Source organism: Bombus pyrosoma, linkage group LG5 (assembly GCF_014825855.1).
Source record: "Bombus pyrosoma isolate SC7728 linkage group LG5, ASM1482585v1, whole genome shotgun sequence".
In the NCBI taxonomy this organism is placed as follows: domain Eukaryota; kingdom Metazoa; phylum Arthropoda; class Insecta; order Hymenoptera; family Apidae; genus Bombus; species Bombus pyrosoma.
Window position 1 is genome coordinate 1,339,000 of NC_057774.1, and position 18,169 is coordinate 1,357,168.

Below are 18,169 nucleotides of genomic sequence, written 5' to 3' on the forward strand. Positions count from 1 at the left end.
ACAACTGTAAATGTGGAATCTCTCTTATCAAGAAATATTATATTTAATTTTAAGAGTATTGCTGTTTGCGAGGAAAAGCTCAAAATGGTATCTTTCAAATCTTCGTTCGTATTATCTATCAAATAAACACATGTAACCTAAAACGCGTGAATTTAAAGAAATTTAAAGGAAATTATAGAAATGGATGTTGTTGTTACAACAAGTTTAGAAGCCCTGATACGTAAGTTAAAATACCATATATTTATTTATTGTCTAGAAATGTCTATAGTAACAAAGACTGTCCATTTTGTAGATATCCAGTTATGGTTAATTTATTAAATATATCTTTTTCTCTTCTTTTATTTTTTCTTTCTTTCTTATCTTTTTGTAGAAAGGGTAACAAATCCCCAAAATCAAAAACCTGATATAGCTGCAACTGAAGCATTCTGTGTGATGCTCACTAAAGAAGCAGAAGGTATTCAAATTGGCACTAAATTATTAGCACTGCGTATTCAATCATCTAACGAGACTGAAGCACTTCAAGCTCTTGCTGTAAGTTTCTTTGTCAAATTTCTGTTGCATAACAAATTCAGATGTAAAATTATTTTATTTCATATTATTTTATTTATTTAAAGTTATTCTAAAGAAAAACTGTATATATGTTTGCATATATATATACATATAGGAAGTAAAAGTCATTTTATTTTCATTGTTTTATTTGATTTATTGCTTATTGTTTAGTAGTTGATACTTTTTTAATATAAATTTGAATTAAAAGATAATCTCTGGTAGTAAACCAACATACATATTGTACAAGTATAAGTTTTATCATACTTATATGTTGTTTTTGGTTTTTAATTACTTTTACAGTTACTAGATACATGTATGAATAGATGTGGGCCATCTTTTCACGCAGAAGTTGGTAAATTTCGTTTTTTAAATGAAATGATTCGTTTAGTTTCACCAAAGTATCTAGGGGGCAAAACGCCAGTCATGGTACGCCAAAAAGTATTACAGTTGTTACATACATGGACAAGGGAGTATCCAAAAGAATTAAAAATTAAAGAAGCCTATGAAATGTTAAAAAAACAGGGTGTTATAGAAGTGAGTTTCATATATTATTTTTGACAGAGAGTTTAGTCTCCTTTTTTCAATCTTTTCTTAAGATGTGGAAATTGTACATGTATTCAGGATGATTCCATGTCTTTAAATAATACTCAAGAGGAAGGATTGAAAGCATTGAAAACTAAGAGTACGATATTTGATGATGAAGAGAAATCTAAATTGCTGCAGAAATTACTGCAAAGTAAAAATCCTGATGATTTACAAGCTGCAAATAGATTAATTAAAACTATGGTGAGAGAGGTAAGTGTAATATGTATTTGAAAAATTGTAAAATAATAGTTTTGCAAAATATATCAACTACTATTTTATAGGATGAAAGAAGAGTACAATTAAATTCACGTAGGATAATGGAACTAGAATCTGTTCATAACAATGCAAAATTATTGTCAGAAATGTTAGATTCGTATAACTGTAATGAAACTAGTACAGAAGATCTTGAATTAATGAAAGAATTATATCAGGCTTGTGAACGATTAAAACCAATTGTGCTCAGATTAGCAAATGAAACCCAAGATAACGAAGGAATGCTTAGTAAGTATCTTATCAAAATTCGTTTAAAGAAATTTAACGAATACGAGAATTACTTTCTTTGTCTACTAAAAAATCATTTCTTCGTTCAACTTTTACTGATATCAAGTTAATAACTTAAGCATAAAATGTAAAAACTTACGTTATAATTATTAGTCGGAATTTTAAAGCCGTATCATGTTTAAATAATCTAATAGGTGATGTACTTGCTGCAAGTGATGAATTGGAACAAGTATTTGAGAAGTACACTGCTATTATAGTTCATGGTAAATGTGTGAAGCCTAAAACAGACTCCAATATCAGTCCGTATTTATTAGATTTATCTTCTCCAATGGAGAATGTTCCTCTTAAAAGTGATGATGTAAACCCAATGACCACAAATCATCAGTCAGATATGGAAGTTTTAGGAGATATCTTCAGTTCACTAGGGAAGTCTGAAGATTCAGAAATCTCTTCAGTTTCTGATGCAAATCTCTTAATGATCGAATCAGTCATGCAGCCAATTAATGTTTTATCTAAAAATAAGAAAGGTCCGTGAATGTAAAATATCCGACACATATGCTCTATCGATTGAATAACGCTGATATATTGAAAAAATCGAGCGTTTTTAATAATGAATTTGATCGATTAAATAAACGAACAAATGGTGAGTAACGTTCCATTTTCAGATGAATTAATCAACACATCTGAAAAGAAAATTGACAGTAAAGCAAAAGCACTGGAGGAATTGAACGAATTGGGAGAGTCTTTGCTTAAACAAAGCTTATCAGGCATAGTATTGAATTCACGTGTAAAGTTAGGAAGGTTGGTAAAACGTACTTATTATACTTTTTAATTAGTTCCATTATATACAATTACGGCGTTTAGTAGTAGTAGTAGTAAACAAACTACAAAAAATAGTAAACAAAGTATAAATCATCCACCAAATATCAAACCTTTCAAACGTTTCAACGGCCTTCCCTCATAGCGGCAGTTCTTCACATTTTCCTAATTTGTCGGATAGTACAAGTGTAAAAAACGACAAACTGTCTGATATTCATCTTAAGTCAGGCGATAACATTCCATCTCACGATGATACAAATCCTCAAACCATCGAATCTAATGCAAATGAGAAGATCGAAACGAACCGATGTAACAATCGATCAAGTGTATGGGATGCTGCTTCAATAATACCGTCGACGGAAAACTCAGTTAGTCCCGAACCGGAGATTAAACCATTGACAGACATTAACATTAGCCTTCAAGATATTAAACCAGGTAAATCGTTGTTTCCGGTTCTTTTGCATCTATTGATATTATCATAAAAGTACATTATATCTTTGCCTAAAGACAGAGTACGATGTTATACCTCTTATCCAATGCCCGATATTTAATGAGATACGTTAGTAACGGTTAAAATAAAACTGTTCGTTTTATTGTTTATTCAATAGGTATTAATCCGCCTATGACAGTAATCGAAGAGAAGAACGGTATATCTGTTGTGCTTCATTTTGCTCGAGACAATCCAAGACAAGATGTGTTTGTCGTAGTGATTACGACAATGAGTAAAAATTTGAAGCCACTTACCAATTACTTGTTTCAAGCAGTGGTGCCAAAAGTATGTTTTTAATAATTCATACAACTAGAAAATCATTACAATTCAATTAATTAAATTGCTAACATTTGAAACTGAAAATATTTTTCCTTTTTAGAAATGTAAATGTAGACTACAGCCTCCTTCTGGAACAGGATTGCCTGGTCATAATCCATTCTTGCCTCCATCAGCAATTACTCAAATTATGCTAATTGCAAATCCTACCAAGGTAAAACATTTCTTTTGTATTTGAAATATTCACTGACTTTTTTTAACCTGATATAATTTGTTTTGTAGGAAACAGTATCATTAAAATTCATGTTAAGTTATACAATGGACAATGAAACTTTCACAGAAATGGGTGAAGTAGAAAAGTTGCCTTTCATTTAAAGTACTTAAAGTATAATTACGAAGAGTAAACTCACAAAAGTGCAGGTTCCAATAGCTAAAAGGAGAATAATATATATATATATATTATATATATTAACACATATTATATATATAATATGTACACACACGCGCGCGCGCGCGTACACACACACACACACACACAAACAAACAAACAAACAAAATTTTCCAAAATTGGAATCATGAGAAAGTAATTTTCTCTTATGCTTTATTTCTTGGATTATAATTACAATGTTATCTTCATTATCATACTTATTATTATATTTAAAGATAAAATTAATGTTACGTAGTTACTTAAAAGTAATGTTGTGATTTATGTATACGCTTGAAAATGTGCAAATTTTAAGATCAGAAGATGGAAGTGGACACATTGGAAAATCGTACATGATAAAATCGAAGTAACTATAATTGAAAAATAGCGGAAAGAAAAGGCACAAATAAAAGAAACAACAAAGCACGAAAATTAGATAGTTTAATATAAATTATAAGTTAAAACGACATTCCTCCTTATTATTAAATATAAATGAGAATAATATTTTATTCAAAAATTTAAACAAATGTACTGCTCGTTTAGGAAACGGAAAGTACTTCATCACGAAATGCAAGAGCAGTAACTGCTTTTTGGTGACCCTGATATTCTCGTTCTACTACTCCTGTTGATACATTCCATAATCTTGCAACACCATCGGACGAAGCTAAATCAAGTCAAATGTTGAAATTAAATCCAAAAAACGTGATAACAAAAGAATAAAAAAGAAAGTATGTTATTACCAGTAAATATGTATTGTGAATCTGCACTAAATGCAGCATCCCAGACCCATCGTTTTGCCTCATGTTGAAGTACTTGTACTTCCGAGAAATCTGTAGTTTTCCAAACTCGAGCAGTCTGATCAGCAGATGTAGTCACTAAAAGTCTGATCAAAAGAGACCACGAGTTATAATAAATAGTACATAATTTTATATGATTTTATTATCATATTATGTATTTAATGAAATATATTTACGTAGAATCGGGGCTAAATTTGCATCGAAGTGCGTAACGTTTGTGTGCTGAAAGTTTGTGACGAGGATTAAGACGGGTAGGTTCATCGCCTACACCCCCGGTAAGTGTCCAAATATAACAGTGGCCTTTGTTGTTCACTGCTGCCATATATGTACCATCTTGATCAATCGCAACGTCTTGCACAGACGCTTCAGCTTCTGGTATCTGGTACGAAGAACAATTATTTAAATAAATAAGCATGGAATTAAAGTCAACCAAAATCGGCATATCGCCATTACTAATAAAACAAATTATTTTCTACATTTGTACCAATTGTTCGTTATGATCCGAACGTAAATCCCACAAATGTATAACACCGCTTTGATCACCAACAATAAGTTCTGCTTGATTCGGATGCAGACAAACACAGTTTACAGGAGCTGACACTTGAAATATTCGTTGGCATTGAAAGCTACTTGACCTGTAACATTTTTGTTATTCTTTGTATTATTATTATCATCTTTATTATTACTTATTTATTATTTTCAAATTTTTCTTGTAGCAAACAATTAACATGGTATCTAAATCCTATTTGTATTTGCCTGAGATCCCAAATTCGTGCTGAACAGTCTTCACCACCAGTATACATCCATTTCCCTTCTTCCTAGATATAATAAACTATATTAATAATTTTAGAATAAATGTTATTACATTACTATAAGAATAACTTTACAAAATTCCAAATTTGTATATCATTCATACCAGCAGAATATAATGATAAAATACCTGGAAACCTAAACCTGTAATATTCTTTGACACTCCTTCATAATTAATAATTGGATTTGGATTGTTCGAAACCAAGTCATACATCCTTATATGTTGATATCCGGCAGCAGCTATTAGATATTTATCTGGAGTTATGTCTAAAGCATTGACTTGCTAAAAATAGCAAAGTATTAGAAGAAACAAATTTTAGGCAAAATATATACGTGATATTTCTATAAACATCAGAAGATTACCGAATCTGTGTGTTCTGCAGTTCGTTGGCAAACTCCTGTGTGAGGTTGCCATATTTTGATAGTGTGATCATAGCCACCCGTTACAAGAATAACTTGCTCATTACTGTTAGTACCATCCACAGTCATTTGATAAAATGTAGGAATGATTAAAACTGGATCTCAATATTTTATAATTTTCTAGTAAGATTTCATATATCACAGACAAACGCACACGTCTTTTTGTTTTCTTCTACTTGTATCATTGCATGCTCAATTATATATAATTTATAGCTTATCCTTGGCTGTCCCAAAATACGTTGATTATAAATGAATAGTTATTCAATAAAATATACTTTTGCTATATCTTTGTCTTTTACTTTACACCTTCTGTTTTTCCTTCCGACCGTTTAGATCGTTTTAAATACAATAATAGGTATTCTTAGCAGATTTTGTTTGTATTACACAACAGGTTATGTCATAAAGGGAGATTTTTCTTATTTATCAACAGCTAGTAACATTTCTATGTTACCATTAATTTAATCCCTTCTCTTTTAAAGGTTCAACGTACAACAGAGAGACATTGTTTGATTTATTTGTATTTATTTTTATTTTTGTTTTTACAGTAGAAACTTAAAAACTGAGCAAGATTATAAACAGAAACCATAAATGCCACTCTTCCCAAATAATATCATTATCCATTCTTTCATGCAATATATCTTTCAATGCAATTTAAAAACGTGATGTGTAAAATTTACATCCATATCAATATATATATGTATACATATAAATGTAAAAAATATATTACATTATTATTATTATTATTACATTTTTCAAATATTTGTTGTAAACAATAACACTGGTATTTGATACTGAAAAATATTTACTTAAATTTATAAGTTGATCTTGAAATTCGTCCAAATTGAGACATGTATTAAATAAAAAGTTTCAACAATTTATCGATGCTTTATCCAAAATTATACTACAATTATGATTGACAATTGATAGACACTTAGTGAAAAACATATATACATAGATAGATCGTAAAATACAGTATCGAATTACCACACTTGTATCCAATACTTATATTGTGTACATACGCGTTTTAGTAAAGTTTGAAATAAAATGGAATTTAATTATATTTTATCTATATCTGATTATCTTCTAATATTTATTATCTATTATCTTTGCGCATCTCGGTCAATTTGCATATACAAACGTTCGGACTATGGATACACGTATTCACATATTATATATACATATAATTTAACATCTGATCTGACCTACTTGACAACCATGAAAAGAAATTGACTGCATATAACTTTCATTGTGTTACTTTACTCGGGCACAGGACACTAAACATACAAATCTTTCTTATAAAAGTATCATTATAACCATTTATTTCGATTTACAAGAAACTAAGTCAATTCTAATTCTAGTTGAAATTATTTGGATGAACTTGTTCGTTACAATTATCTTTACAAATAATAATTTTTTCACTATAATTTTAATTCAAAAACATTCAATTGATTTCTAAATTTTTCGTTATAATGGCAACACATGTTATAATGTACATATTTTACACTGTATTTTGGTATTCGTCGATTAATAAAATAAAAATACCTAAATGTTATAAATATATTCACAAAAAGAAAAGGAAATTCCCTTCATAATAAACGTTATCGTTGTATCTGCTTTTCTCCTATTACCTTTATATCTCCTATATACCTTTCTTTTAGTCCACTAAATAAGACATTATTAATGTGGAAAATAATGTCACGAAAAAAATATACATAAATATCAAAATTTATCTTAAATTAAAAATATTTTATAGAGGAAGAAAGCACAAAAAAGAAACTCAATATAACGGTCGATCAATACCTTATTTCTCATTTCATTAATTTCAAAATCTTCTTTTTCTAAGAAATCTTTCTTTCTTAGTTTATATTATTTCTTCTCTCCTTCTCTTGCATAATTTTCTGTATATGTAATTGAAAGCTGTCGACTTGATGCATCCTTGTTGATAATCATTCTGACAGAAGTCATACTAAGGGATATGCTTTCAAAACAGTTTATCCCATTATATATTAAATGAAAGGTCGATTCGGTATATTCAACAAAACCAACAATTAAATTTGATAAATCAATCTTATGGATAACACGTATGGCTATATGAATATATGATCGCATGTTATGCGAGTCTATATTATATTCACATTTATGTGAAATCCGCTGCGATTTCCTTTTCTATATGGAACAACATTAAATGAAGGATGAACTGTTGCTTTTTCGAAAAACGTAATATTTACAAATGATTTACAGGGTATGTTACAGTCTTTTCTTTGGTAAAGATCCAAAAGCAGATATTACCGTTGCTTTGGTGCCAGTTGCAGATGATGTTAAAGTGGTAAGAGTTGGTTGAGATAACAGCACAGTTGGCTTTATCGAGGCAGTAGCTCCAGTTGCAACTTGATCCCATTTACTTTTTCTTTTTTTAGCATCATCTTCTGTTGTACTAGAACTATTGGGTCGTTTAGCTGTACCAGAAACAATTTCGATTTTTGTTTTCTCTTTCCTAGCCTTTTCGAGTTTATCCATTTTTGCCTTTTGAACTTTGGCGAGCTCCTCGTAATACGAATCTTTACCCCACTTAAATGGATCAAATCTATCAGGAGGATAATTAGTACCCAATTCATTGATGCTACAAAATTGAACAAGTTTTTCATAAATGGATGGATTTCTAAAATCCTTCCTTTGTTGTATAACTTTGTTCATATCCAAACCGCCGCTCTCCATTTTCCTAAAAAGTTTTGTTATCTTTTCCTGTAGTTCCACAGGACACTGTCCTGATGGCTCTGGTGGTATAACAACGCCATAGGGGTCCACCTCGCTATCTGAAACTAACTGTTCTCCTTGACAGGAGGGAGAGCATTCCATAATCGAGGAGGGCCTTCCATTTTCAAAAGGCTGTCCATCGATTTGTGTTTGTACCACTCCCTCGTCATCGGAGACTATTGTATCATCAAAGTATGAAACCAATCTTTGCACCTTAGATGTCACATCTGTTACTAAGGTGGGTGCGTTCGACAAATCGTTACTAGACTTGCCACCGACGTTGGGTGCAACAACGGGACTATTTGAGGCTGATGTGCCAGATTTGGGACTGGTGAAAGCCTGGGGCTGACCGACTTGGGCATTATGCGGGGCGGCCCCCTGGGGAGTGTTCGAATTCTCCTGAAGGTCGTCTTCCACCCCGTCTTCGCCCTCCGAGTCGGTATAGGTGGCCGTGAGAGATGCCAGAGCAACACTTTGTACAGACATGGTTAGTTGGCTTTGAGTGTCCGCCGTACTACCAAGCAATATTTTGTGTTGGAACTCACCGGTGTAGCGTAGAGCTGTACGCCTTTTAGTTGTAGGGCATTTATGTATGTAAATATGCCTTATATATCAACATTAACTATGCCCTGATATTTCGTTGGAATGTTTGTTACTATATCAAATCTGAAACAAGAATTTCAAACATATAATTTATTACCCAATCATCAAATTATATTCTTGAGTCAATAATAGATTGTAATTTCTTATATACTCATGGCAGATAGTTTCACCAAAGAAAGGATAATAAAAAAACGGCGAGAGGAAACGGAAGAAGAGGAAGTGAAGAAGGAGGCAGAGGCGAAGGAGGTAGAGGAGGAAGTGAGAAAGTAACACCAATGTTTTGTACACACAAACGTGTTTGTCATGTGATATATAACATGTTAAACTCAAATAGTTTTATCGATACTGTTTATAAATTATTGTTGTGCTTTATAAAAGATACACCTCTTATTTTAGATCCACCAATCAACTGACAAGCGCATCAGGTTATGTCATTAAAGATCTAAATTTCGTGCGATAGCCACAACCAACCTGACTATTTGAATCCACAATTTTTCTGCTTACACTATACCTGATTTTCCACTCATTACGCTAAACTTACGACCTCTTATTTTTCTACTAATTAATGTTTTCCTGATGAAAAAACTTGAACATTATCAATGCATACCGTCTTGTATTCTAACTTCAACCTTTTTCACGAATTTCGCTGGTGCGCATGCGCAAAATTAATAAAATACGTATACGTATTCCCAACGAATGGTTGAAGAAAACTTGAAACAAACATAATTGTGATCTCTGCCAGCTACTAGCTAAATACTTATTTTTTCTATTATCGTTATAGAGGTTTCCTTTTTTTCCCTTCCTTTAATAAAATACACATTATAAAGTTAGGTTATCATCGCTAACTTTTATTACAGTCGTGCACAGTGCCGGCTCACAATTCGCTTAGATCTTTCGTATTCTCGGTGATTGCAAATGAATTATGATTCCTCTAAACCGATAATTAATAAAACATTAGCTATTAAGTACATCTTGTGATTATGAAAAATATCGATCAAGATTAGTTGATGCTATATTGTCCTTTTTTTCGATTGACACAGTAACAATTTTATTCCTTTACATCTATCATTTATTATATCAAAATAAAAAACGCTCATATACCTGTTTTGTAGTTTATTGCCGAATTTGGTAAATATTCAAAGAACAGTAAATGTTATACATTGATGTAAGCTTATTATTTATTGCTATTCAATAAAGTTTTTCTCACACTTCTATACTTCTGTATTACACTTCATAGATACTCACTTATATATAGATATTTTTGTCTTTTCACTAAAAAGTAATAAAGTTGTTTGGTGTAGTTAAAAATTATCAAAATTTTGGATTCAGGCGGTAAGAAAGCCAAGTTATTGAACGGTAAATTCTTACATAAAATGTAATTTGAGGCATACTATGAAAGATTATTTACATATCTAAGTTTGGTACTCATTATACTTTGTTTGAATGCCTCTATGTGATCATACGCGTGCGTACATAACCAGTGTTGAATGTAAGTAACAGTTCCAGAAGTTCCAGTACATCTACCGGTACAGTTCTCAAGTAAGCGGTGTAAGCCACGATTATAGTATAAATGTAGTGATCGGTGGTGAGTTGGAGGATCTTGTCTCCTTGCTGACATATAGATATTCCACGTGTAATTAAATAGAAATTCAAAAAACGTTCTATAATTTCACCGCTACTAATCATGGTACTGGATTTAGAACTGTTTCGAAAGGATAAAGGGTTTGATCCAGATAAAGTGCGAGAAAATCAAAGAAAACGTTTTAAAGATGTAAATTTAGTCGACACGGTGATCGAAAAAGATAAAATTTGGCGTCAGCTGCGACACAGAGCTGATAACTTAAATAAATTAAAAAATGTATGCAGCAAAGAGATAGGGGAGAAAATGAAAAAAAAGGAAGCAGTGGACGGCGATGACACTGTCTCAAAGGATATTCTTGAAAACCTGGAAAATTTATTGCCTAATAACTTGAAATCGTTAACAGTTGCACAGATCAAAACTGTTCGTGGTTCCATCGACGATGCTATTCGAACAAATGATAAAGATTTAGTCTTAACCGAATTGGAAAGAAACCGTGCACTCAAAGAAATAGGAAACATATTGCATGAGTCTGTACCAATTAGCAATGACGAGGAGGAAAATAAAGTATATAATTTAATGCGACAAATCTTCTACGTGTCGATACAAAACTACGGATACAAAAAATTGCTGCTTTTATTTTTAGGTTGAGAGAACTTGTGGAGATTGTACACAGAAAAAGAAATATTCTCATGTTGATTTAATATACATGATAGATGGTATAGATGGAGAACGTGGCACTAATGTCTCAGGGGGGCGTGGTTATTTTTTAACAGGACCAGCAGTTTTTCTGCAGCATGCACTAATTCAATTAGCTCTCAGGCAGTTACATGTAAAAGGTTACAAACCACTTTACACGCCATTCTTTATGCGTAAGGATGTTATGCAAGAAGTAGCACAATTATCTCAATTTGATGAAGAATTATACAAGGTATAGAATTAATAATTACACATACAAATATATAAATACCAATTTGATTTTGATTAAAATTTTATTCATTTAGGTAATTGGTAAGGGTAGTGAACGCAATGACGATAAAGAAATTGAAGAAAAATATTTAATTGCTACATCTGAGCAACCGATAGCTGCATTTCATAGAAACGAATGGATTCCTGAAAATATTTTACCGATTAAGTATGCAGGACTATCTACATGTTTTAGGCAAGAAGTTGGATCTCATGGACGTGATACTAGAGGCATTTTTAGGGTTCACCAATTCGAAAAAGTAATTGTAGCTTTAGTTTCATTTATTATATGGAACATAATATGAATTTACATATTAGATATACATGGATGATAGGTAGAGCAATTCTGTTTAACATCACCATATGATGATAAATCTTGGCAAATGATGGAAGAAATGATTTCAAATGCAGAAGAATTTTATAAATCTTTGGAGATCCCTTATCGTATAGTAAATATAGTATCTGGAGCATTGAATAATGCTGCATCAAAAAAACTAGACTTAGAAGCATGGTTTCCGGGATCAAGTGCTTTTCGTGAACTCGTCTCATGTAGCAACTGCTTAGATTATCAAGCAAGACGTTTACTGGTCAGGTAATAAGCAAAACATATTAAACTTGAATACTACAACGTATTTTATTTTATTATTATTATTGTTATTATCGCATTTTCTGTAAGTGAAGTATCCTATTGATGTGTTTTAGATATGGTCAAACCAAGAAGATGAATGCTAATACGGATTACGTTCATATGTTAAATGCAACCATGTGTGCGGTTACTCGCGTCATATGTGCAATTTTGGAAGTACATCAAACAGATACTTCTGTTAAAGTACCAAAGGTTCTTGCACAGTTTATGCCAACAGAATACGAGTATGAAATTCCGTTTGTTAAACCAGCACCTATCGATGAAACAGAAGTAAAGAAACAAAAGAAGCAAAAGGAACGAAAGGATGTCATCTGTACTTAAATAATTATAATAAATTTAGTTACAGTCTAAGTGCTATAAGTCTCAAATCCAATATGCTTATAAAATAGAATAATTATTTGTTACAATTGACAAATAAATTCCCCATAAGTGTATTAGAATATCTGTAAAACTTTCGTGTATAAATTTTATTACTTATTTTAACGATATAGATATATACAATATGCTTCAATATCTTTCAGTCCATATTCCATGTGTCTATAATATAATTTTGCTATTCAGGTGCAAGTTGTAACAATTTGCAGAATAAAAACTTAAGAACAGTATAATCAACATAAAAATATTTAATCAAGTGCTTTCCATCGTGTCCTGTTTTCCTATAGATCTTTTTCTTTCTTCAGCTTTCTTTAAATTATTCAATACGGAATGTTCAAATTGTTCAATATCAATCATACTTTGATTTACCATGTGCTTCATAAAATTACCATCATTATAAGCAGTTTCTGTGGCAAAAATGTTTGATTTTTCCTCTTTGTCCCATAACTTTTGAAGTTTAAGTGGATATTGAGCTAAACCAATTTCATAGTTTAGAGCCATTTCAGCATCGCTTCTTTTTTGATACTCCACTAATGCCCTACCTTCCCTTGTGGAGGAAATAACAAGAGCAATTATTTTCCCATACTTTGAGAAAATTCTATATAACGTATTATAGTCATATCCACCATCATTGGTCTGATTTTTATGAGACTTCCATTTCACTTTTAATCTATAAGAATCACTGTCAGTTTGTGATTCCTTGTAAACTACTTTTGATTGTTTTTCAAAGTGTCTATTCATAAGTGCTATTTCTTCCTGTACTTGCTTTGATCCTTCTTTTCGCAATCGCTCTATCTCAGCCTGTAATTTCTCATTATCTGTATTCAAAGACTTTTCAGCAAATTCCCGTGCTTCCAAATCTTCTTTCAATTTTTTGCGTTTTAAATCAAATTCTTTAGCACGTAATTTTTGTTGATACTTAGCATTAATAACTTTGTCATAAGCTGCCCGAGCAGATGTATCAATAAGAATCTCCAAGGCTCGTGATAATTCATGAAATAATTCAGCTGCTTTTGGATTATCTGGATTTTTGTCAGGATGGCAACACAGAGCTTTCTTACGATATGCTTTCTTAATTTCTTGAACAGAAGCTGTTCTTTCTACACCAATTAATTCATACAGATCCATCTTCTATTTTTATATATGTTTATATATTAGACACTGTGTAGGCTCGAGGCACACGAGCGACGTGATCTCACCTATGATATCCGAAGAGAGCTTTTCCAAAGACGGTCTTCTAAACAAATTTGGATGGAAACTTGGATAAATACCTGGAAACTGAAAGCATTAACGAAACCACGATCGTATACATAGATCTGGAAACTCCAGTAGAGAAGTAATTGCTTTTAATAACGGGAGTTGTTATATCGTAACAGAGAGGAAATGAGAGTACTGAACCCGTAATTCTAATTGTTTTATAGTACAGGTGCTGCACCATGCGGCCAAGTGCTGAGGAAAACATTAGCATGTGCAATAAGTTATAAGTTAGCATAAACAAGAACCCTTAAAATTAGGGATCTGCCCTATTTGTTTACAATTTAGCATATACAAGAACCTATATATTTAAGCTTAAGGTTAGGTATCTACCCTGTTTTGTTGCATGCTAGCACATACAAGAACCTATTTCTCGTTTGTGGTATTATATATCACTTTCTCCGTATACGTAATGGATGAGCGGGCGCTGCGTTTTTCATCTTCCAGATTAAAATTACCAGTTCTAAACCTCCTAAACCGACTACGAGCTGTCTGAACACTTGTAGTACCACTCCCATACACAATGTAAATCCCAGTTGCGATATCACTGTTGCCTTTTTTAAAACAATACAGCGTTATAAGTCGGATATGCTTTTTCTTTTATGCTTTAAGACTTCAATGCAAACGAAATGTATTCTACGACAGCTAGAAGACGACTGAATGTAAATACCACAACATTTGACAGATTAGGTTTCATGTTTGCATAAACATTAGATACAGCAGCTACGTGCAGATAGCGAAAGCAACCTAATAATTAGGACAAAAGGAAATTTCCTTTCTGATACTAGTAATATTAGTGCATATGAAGCACTAGTGTCTCTCTTTCCCCCTCCTCGCTATCCATGCGCACGCGTGTACTTTGTACACAACACTGTTACATAAATTTTAAAATGAAAATAAGATAATCAGTATTGCCAGTAACCACCGTGACAAAGACTTGAATATTGCCAAATATAATTGTTCGCATAGCAATGATTAAAAAGGTCTTTTTCAAATACGGGAGACGAATATATTTTAAAAATGCATTACAGCAGGTAAGTATAGAAAACATTAGAAATAATACAAAAATGAAATTAAGTTTAATCTTTCCTGTTCCATGAATTTAGGTACAATGGGTACAACAGTACTGTACCAATAAAACTACTAATGCTAAAATTGGTTCCGTCGTTGATACAAAAGACCCTTCTTTTTTAGGGATACAAACTATTTTTACTAATGAATTAAAGTTTATTGACAAGCAATGTTACAATCCTTTACCAACATTTAGAATTTTAAATTTATCACATAAACATGTACAATTACCAGAGGATCTCAAGGTTTGCATAATTAATGTTTATTAATGTTACATGCGAATAATTCTTTCTTTTTAATTTCTCAATGATATGTTTTTCTTCTCTCATTTAAGTTAGATCAGGATACCATGATTAGAATATATGATAAAATGATTACTCTGAATATAATGGACAAAATCCTATATGAATCTCAACGACAAGGACGTATATCATTTTACATGACCAATATAGGAGAAGAGGCTACTCAAATTGGTTCTGCAGCTGCTATTACATTGGAGGACATTATATATGCTCAATATCGAGAAGCAGGTATAGAATAAAATAGTGATGTATTTAATTAACAATTAGAATTACATATCATTTATTATAAAATAATTTTATAGGTGTCTTGTTATGGCGTGGACATTCTATCATAGACTTTATGAATCAATGTTATGGTAACTACAAAGATGTTTCAAAGGGAAAGCAAATGCCTGTTCACTATGGATCAAAAAAATTGAACTTTGTTACTATTTCATCTCCTTTAACAACACAATTACCTCAAGGTATTGTTGTTTCTTACTATTTCAAGCTATGCAATAATTTCTTTAAAATTCACAACATAAGTGTCTCATCATGATAAGAGACATATATATAGAGTTATTACTAGGATATAATTCTAATTATTCTAATACTGCCATTCTAATCATTTTTAGCTGTAGGTACAGCATACGCACTTAAACTATTTAAAAAGAATGCATGTGTAGTTTGCTACTTTGGTGAAGGAGCTGCTAGCGAAGGGGATGCTCATGCAGCCTTCAATTTTGCTGCAACTTTGGAGTGTCCAATTATTTTTATATGGTAAAGTTAACTGTCCATTATATGCGAATATATGAAGGTGCATTAAACATATATTTAAAAAACTGTTTCACATCATCTGTTTCTAGTCGTAATAACGGTTATGCAATCTCAACTCCTACTCGAGAACAGTTTAAAGGTGATGGGATTGCAGCAAGAGGACCAGCATATGGGATATCAACAATCCGTGTAGATGGTAATGATGTTCTTGCTATGTATTATGCAACAAAAGCTGCTCGCGAATTATGCATTAAAAAAGGGAAACCTTTTTTAATTGAAGCTATGACTTATCGGTATACAAAAGCATTATTCTGTTTCTGTACATATTAATTTTTTAAAACATTCTATGTTACATAGTTTCCCTTTTTTCTTGACATGTATTTCAGAATCGGTCACCACAGTACTTCCGACGATAGTACTGCATATCGATCAAGTGATGAAATAGAGCATTGGAATCATTATACACCAATAACCAGGTATCATAATTATCTGGAATCGATCGGTTTGTGGTGTGAACAACAAGATAAAGAATTAAAGAAACGCATAAAAAATTCTGTTTTACTTGCTTTTGCGGAAGCAGAAAAGGAACTTAAACCATGCTGGAAAGAATTATTCACGGACGTATATCACACAATGCCAAAGCATATTAGGTTTGTTTGAAAACATTAAACTAATTACATTGTCCTTCAAAATATTTTATAAACGAATTTTTAAAATTTCTTTGATTACTAATGCATTTTTTTAATTTCAGTAAACAAATGCATTCTATGGAGGAACATGTTACGGAATTTCACAAACATTATCCATTGCACCTTTTTGAATGATAATAACAACAATAATCAATTTAATAAACAAATTCAACAAAATAATAATAGCAGGCTAAATCAATTGTATTTACTAATTTATATTGATATTGCATATTTTTTATATCATTTAATAATAAAACATTTACATACACTCTAAAAATTCATGTTAGCAGCTATTTCTTTATACTTTTCCATTCTGTACTCTTTTCTGGCTGCGTCCAGTAATATATTGTGAAGTAAATTATATTGATATGGGTTGGATTGTTCTAGAGCGGGATATACATTCCCTATAATTACAATTAATATTAATTAATTTCAGCTGTGACTTTCTTTAAATTTGTAAATGAATAAAATTTGTTATAAAACATACCTTTCAATTCTAAAACAGCCCTTTTATATGCATAGCCCGGATATATATATGGTGCATTATGAAGTTTTGTAAATGAAGTTGTATAGTTTTGATATCTTGGTACAAGAACCTTAAAAAGTTTATGGACAAGCTGTTTTTCTATTATCCAGAAGTTTGCAAATTCCATTGTTTCTGTATGTTGAGGACCATGACGTAAGGCTTCTGATATTAACTGTAATAGAGACAAAATATTATAAAACATATAACGAGCATCGAGAACAGTTTACATGATACTCACTCTTTCAACGTAACCTCTTGTCTCATCTGCCCTTGCATAATTTAACTCAATCCTTTCATATTTAATTACAGCAGTTAATGTTTTTTTAATTTTTCGCAATCTTCCTTCTGGACCATCTACATTCTTTAATTTGCGTGGTTTTGATTCAACATTGTACCTTAACCTAGAAACTAACTTATCAATCTTCGCCTGATTCATTTTTACTATTTATATTGAATGGTAGTCTTTACTATTTATCCGTAATGTTTTTAAATTAATGTATTGTTTGTTGCTATAAAGGCTATTATACACTTTTTTTGTAGTTAATTTTATGAAATTTCTTATTTTAATATCAAGGAATACTCTTTGTGATCTTTACATCACGTCGTGTTTCTGTTTTTATCTATCATACTACAGATTTTTAATTAAATTTTATTTTATGAAAAGACGTGTTGAAGTCAACTTAAAATTGATAAATATTTATCACCGATCGTCCTGTTGAATTTTAATATTGTCTAACATTATTAAATTTTTAGTTTTATCAATTTAATGATTTCAATATTATCGTATAATAGTATCATATAACAGATATCGTATCATTATAACAGAAAAGGAAACCTGGAAAAGGCAAACCTGAAAAATTATATATATAGTTTAAGTGAAGGAATAAAGTTAGTATAGTTAAAGAATTTAATGATGAATAGATTTTATTACAATATTTAAATAACTCGATAAAACTAAAAAATTGTAAATAAATTAT

At 31.3% G+C, this 18,169-nt stretch overlaps 7 protein-coding genes across 19 annotated transcripts; 3 read left to right on the forward strand and 4 right to left on the reverse strand.

Moving 5' to 3' along the window:
* Positions 1-78: 78 nt before the first annotated feature.
* LOC122567476 (ADP-ribosylation factor-binding protein GGA3) lies at positions 79-4,076 on the forward strand. Of its 2 annotated transcripts, none has more exons than XM_043726030.1 (11): positions 79-220; positions 371-531; positions 850-1,083; positions 1,171-1,344; positions 1,416-1,635; positions 1,830-2,162; positions 2,301-2,436; positions 2,600-2,889; positions 3,063-3,229; positions 3,324-3,434; positions 3,503-4,076. In XM_043726030.1, the coding sequence occupies exons 1-11, from the start codon at positions 181-183 to the stop codon at positions 3,593-3,595; spliced, it is 1,959 nt and encodes a 652-aa protein (XP_043581965.1). In that variant the 5' UTR covers positions 79-180; the 3' UTR covers positions 3,596-4,076. The 2 variants fall into 2 exon arrangements, with proteins under 2 accessions (XP_043581965.1, XP_043581966.1); XM_043726031.1 differs by having other exon boundaries at positions 2,636-2,889.
* LOC122567489 (target of rapamycin complex subunit lst8) lies at positions 4,069-6,197 on the reverse strand. Its single transcript, XM_043726064.1, has 7 exons — positions 5,615-6,197; positions 5,382-5,534; positions 5,198-5,259; positions 4,926-5,076; positions 4,618-4,820; positions 4,385-4,527; positions 4,069-4,308 (listed from the first exon to the last, which is right to left on the reverse strand). Exons 1-7 carry the CDS (start codon positions 5,738-5,740, stop codon positions 4,184-4,186), a joined length of 963 nt encoding a protein of 320 aa, XP_043581999.1. The 5' UTR covers positions 5,741-6,197; the 3' UTR covers positions 4,069-4,183.
* A 1,017-nt stretch (positions 6,198-7,214) lies between these two features.
* LOC122567486 (SAP30-binding protein) lies at positions 7,215-10,302 on the reverse strand. 9 transcript variants are annotated; one of them, XM_043726056.1, is made up of 3 exons: positions 10,130-10,302; positions 7,961-9,091; positions 7,215-7,837 (listed from the first exon to the last, which is right to left on the reverse strand). In XM_043726056.1, the coding sequence occupies exons 2-3, from the start codon at positions 8,909-8,911 to the stop codon at positions 7,538-7,540; spliced, it is 1,251 nt and encodes a 416-aa protein (XP_043581991.1). In that variant the 5' UTR covers positions 8,912-9,091; positions 10,130-10,302; the 3' UTR covers positions 7,215-7,537. The 9 variants fall into 9 exon arrangements, 8 of the variants coding, with proteins under 8 accessions (XP_043581991.1, XP_043581993.1, XP_043581992.1 ...); XM_043726058.1 differs by lacking the exon at positions 10,130-10,302 and adding an exon at positions 9,636-10,064; XM_043726057.1 differs by lacking the exon at positions 10,130-10,302 and adding an exon at positions 9,570-10,064.
* Positions 10,303-10,554: 252 nt separating this feature from the next.
* On the forward strand, positions 10,555-12,824 carry LOC122567480 (serine--tRNA ligase, cytoplasmic). Its single transcript, XM_043726040.1, has 5 exons — positions 10,555-11,174; positions 11,254-11,538; positions 11,612-11,833; positions 11,909-12,165; positions 12,276-12,824. The coding sequence occupies exons 1-5, from the start codon at positions 10,713-10,715 to the stop codon at positions 12,538-12,540; spliced, it is 1,491 nt and encodes a 496-aa protein (XP_043581975.1). The 5' UTR covers positions 10,555-10,712; the 3' UTR covers positions 12,541-12,824.
* On the reverse strand, positions 12,672-14,589 carry LOC122567496 (dnaJ homolog subfamily C member 17). 4 transcript variants are annotated; one of them, XM_043726077.1, is made up of 2 exons: positions 13,866-14,589; positions 12,672-13,793 (listed from the first exon to the last, which is right to left on the reverse strand). In XM_043726077.1, exon 2 carries the CDS (start codon positions 13,720-13,722, stop codon positions 12,847-12,849), a length of 876 nt encoding a protein of 291 aa, XP_043582012.1. In that variant the 5' UTR covers positions 13,723-13,793; positions 13,866-14,589; the 3' UTR covers positions 12,672-12,846. The 4 variants fall into 4 exon arrangements, with proteins under 4 accessions (XP_043582012.1, XP_043582014.1, XP_043582013.1 ...); XM_043726079.1 differs by having other exon boundaries at positions 12,672-13,865; positions 14,182-14,587; XM_043726078.1 differs by having other exon boundaries at positions 12,672-13,872; positions 14,182-14,587.
* A 79-nt stretch (positions 14,590-14,668) lies between these two features.
* On the forward strand, positions 14,669-16,924 carry LOC122567484 (2-oxoisovalerate dehydrogenase subunit alpha, mitochondrial). Its single transcript, XM_043726050.1, has 8 exons — positions 14,669-14,882; positions 14,955-15,164; positions 15,254-15,449; positions 15,524-15,685; positions 15,836-15,980; positions 16,067-16,270; positions 16,364-16,627; positions 16,729-16,924. Exons 1-8 carry the CDS (start codon positions 14,820-14,822, stop codon positions 16,799-16,801), a joined length of 1,317 nt encoding a protein of 438 aa, XP_043581985.1. The 5' UTR covers positions 14,669-14,819; the 3' UTR covers positions 16,802-16,924.
* Positions 16,850-17,966, reverse strand: LOC122567502 (39S ribosomal protein L17, mitochondrial). The gene is made up of 3 exons (XM_043726098.1): positions 17,431-17,966; positions 17,154-17,364; positions 16,850-17,070 (listed from the first exon to the last, which is right to left on the reverse strand). Exons 1-3 carry the CDS (start codon positions 17,626-17,628, stop codon positions 16,937-16,939), a joined length of 543 nt encoding a protein of 180 aa, XP_043582033.1. The 5' UTR covers positions 17,629-17,966; the 3' UTR covers positions 16,850-16,936.
* Between the last annotated feature and the right edge of the window lie 203 nt (positions 17,967-18,169).

What these genes read in the sequence shown, in the direction of transcription:
- LOC122567476 (XM_043726030.1), top strand. Translation starts at nt 181, where the DNA reads ATGGATGTTGTTGTTACAACAAGTTTAGAAGCCCTGATAC. An exon ending in TCACGTGTAAAGTTAGGAAG is followed by an intron (nt 2,437 to 2,599) that starts GTTGGTAAAACG and finishes CTTCCCTCATAG; the next exon opens with CGGCAGTTCTTCACATTTTC. An exon ending in CCTTCAAGATATTAAACCAG is followed by an intron (nt 2,890 to 3,062) that starts GTAAATCGTTGT and finishes TTTATTCAATAG; the next exon opens with GTATTAATCCGCCTATGACA.
- LOC122567489 (XM_043726064.1), bottom strand. Translation starts at nt 5,740, where the DNA reads ATGACTGTGGATGGTACTAACAGTAATGAGCAAGTTATTCTTGTAACG. An exon ending in TTACAGGTTTAGGTTTCCAG is followed by an intron (nt 5,260 to 5,381) that starts GTATTTTATCAT and finishes TATTATATCTAG; the next exon opens with GAAGAAGGGAAATGGATGTA. An exon ending in AAATTTAGCCCCGATTCTAC is followed by an intron (nt 4,528 to 4,617) that starts GTAAATATATTT and finishes TCTTTTGATCAG; the next exon opens with ACTTTTAGTGACTACATCTG.
- LOC122567486 (XM_043726056.1), bottom strand. Translation starts at nt 8,911, where the DNA reads ATGTCTGTACAAAGTGTTGCTCTGGCATCTCTCACGGCCACCTATACC. An exon ending in CAACTGGCACCAAAGCAACG is followed by an intron (nt 7,838 to 7,960) that starts GTAATATCTGCT and finishes TGTTCCATATAG; the next exon opens with AAAAGGAAATCGCAGCGGAT.
- LOC122567480 (XM_043726040.1), top strand. Translation starts at nt 10,713, where the DNA reads ATGGTACTGGATTTAGAACTGTTTCGAAAGGATAAAGGGTTTGATCCA. An exon ending in GGGTTCACCAATTCGAAAAA is followed by an intron (nt 11,834 to 11,908) that starts GTAATTGTAGCT and finishes CATGGATGATAG; the next exon opens with GTAGAGCAATTCTGTTTAAC. An exon ending in GCAAGACGTTTACTGGTCAG is followed by an intron (nt 12,166 to 12,275) that starts GTAATAAGCAAA and finishes GATGTGTTTTAG; the next exon opens with ATATGGTCAAACCAAGAAGA.
- LOC122567496 (XM_043726077.1), bottom strand. Translation starts at nt 13,722, where the DNA reads ATGGATCTGTATGAATTAATTGGTGTAGAAAGAACAGCTTCTGTTCAA.
- LOC122567484 (XM_043726050.1), top strand. Translation starts at nt 14,820, where the DNA reads ATGATTAAAAAGGTCTTTTTCAAATACGGGAGACGAATATATTTTAAA. An exon ending in AATTACCAGAGGATCTCAAG is followed by an intron (nt 15,165 to 15,253) that starts GTTTGCATAATT and finishes CTCTCATTTAAG; the next exon opens with TTAGATCAGGATACCATGAT. An exon ending in AACAACACAATTACCTCAAG is followed by an intron (nt 15,686 to 15,835) that starts GTATTGTTGTTT and finishes AATCATTTTTAG; the next exon opens with CTGTAGGTACAGCATACGCA.
- LOC122567502 (XM_043726098.1), bottom strand. Translation starts at nt 17,628, where the DNA reads ATGAATCAGGCGAAGATTGATAAGTTAGTTTCTAGGTTAAGGTACAAT. An exon ending in CAAGAGGTTACGTTGAAAGA is followed by an intron (nt 17,365 to 17,430) that starts GTGAGTATCATG and finishes TCTCTATTACAG; the next exon opens with TTAATATCAGAAGCCTTACG. An exon ending in GGCTGTTTTAGAATTGAAAG is followed by an intron (nt 17,071 to 17,153) that starts GTATGTTTTATA and finishes TTGTAATTATAG; the next exon opens with GGAATGTATATCCCGCTCTA.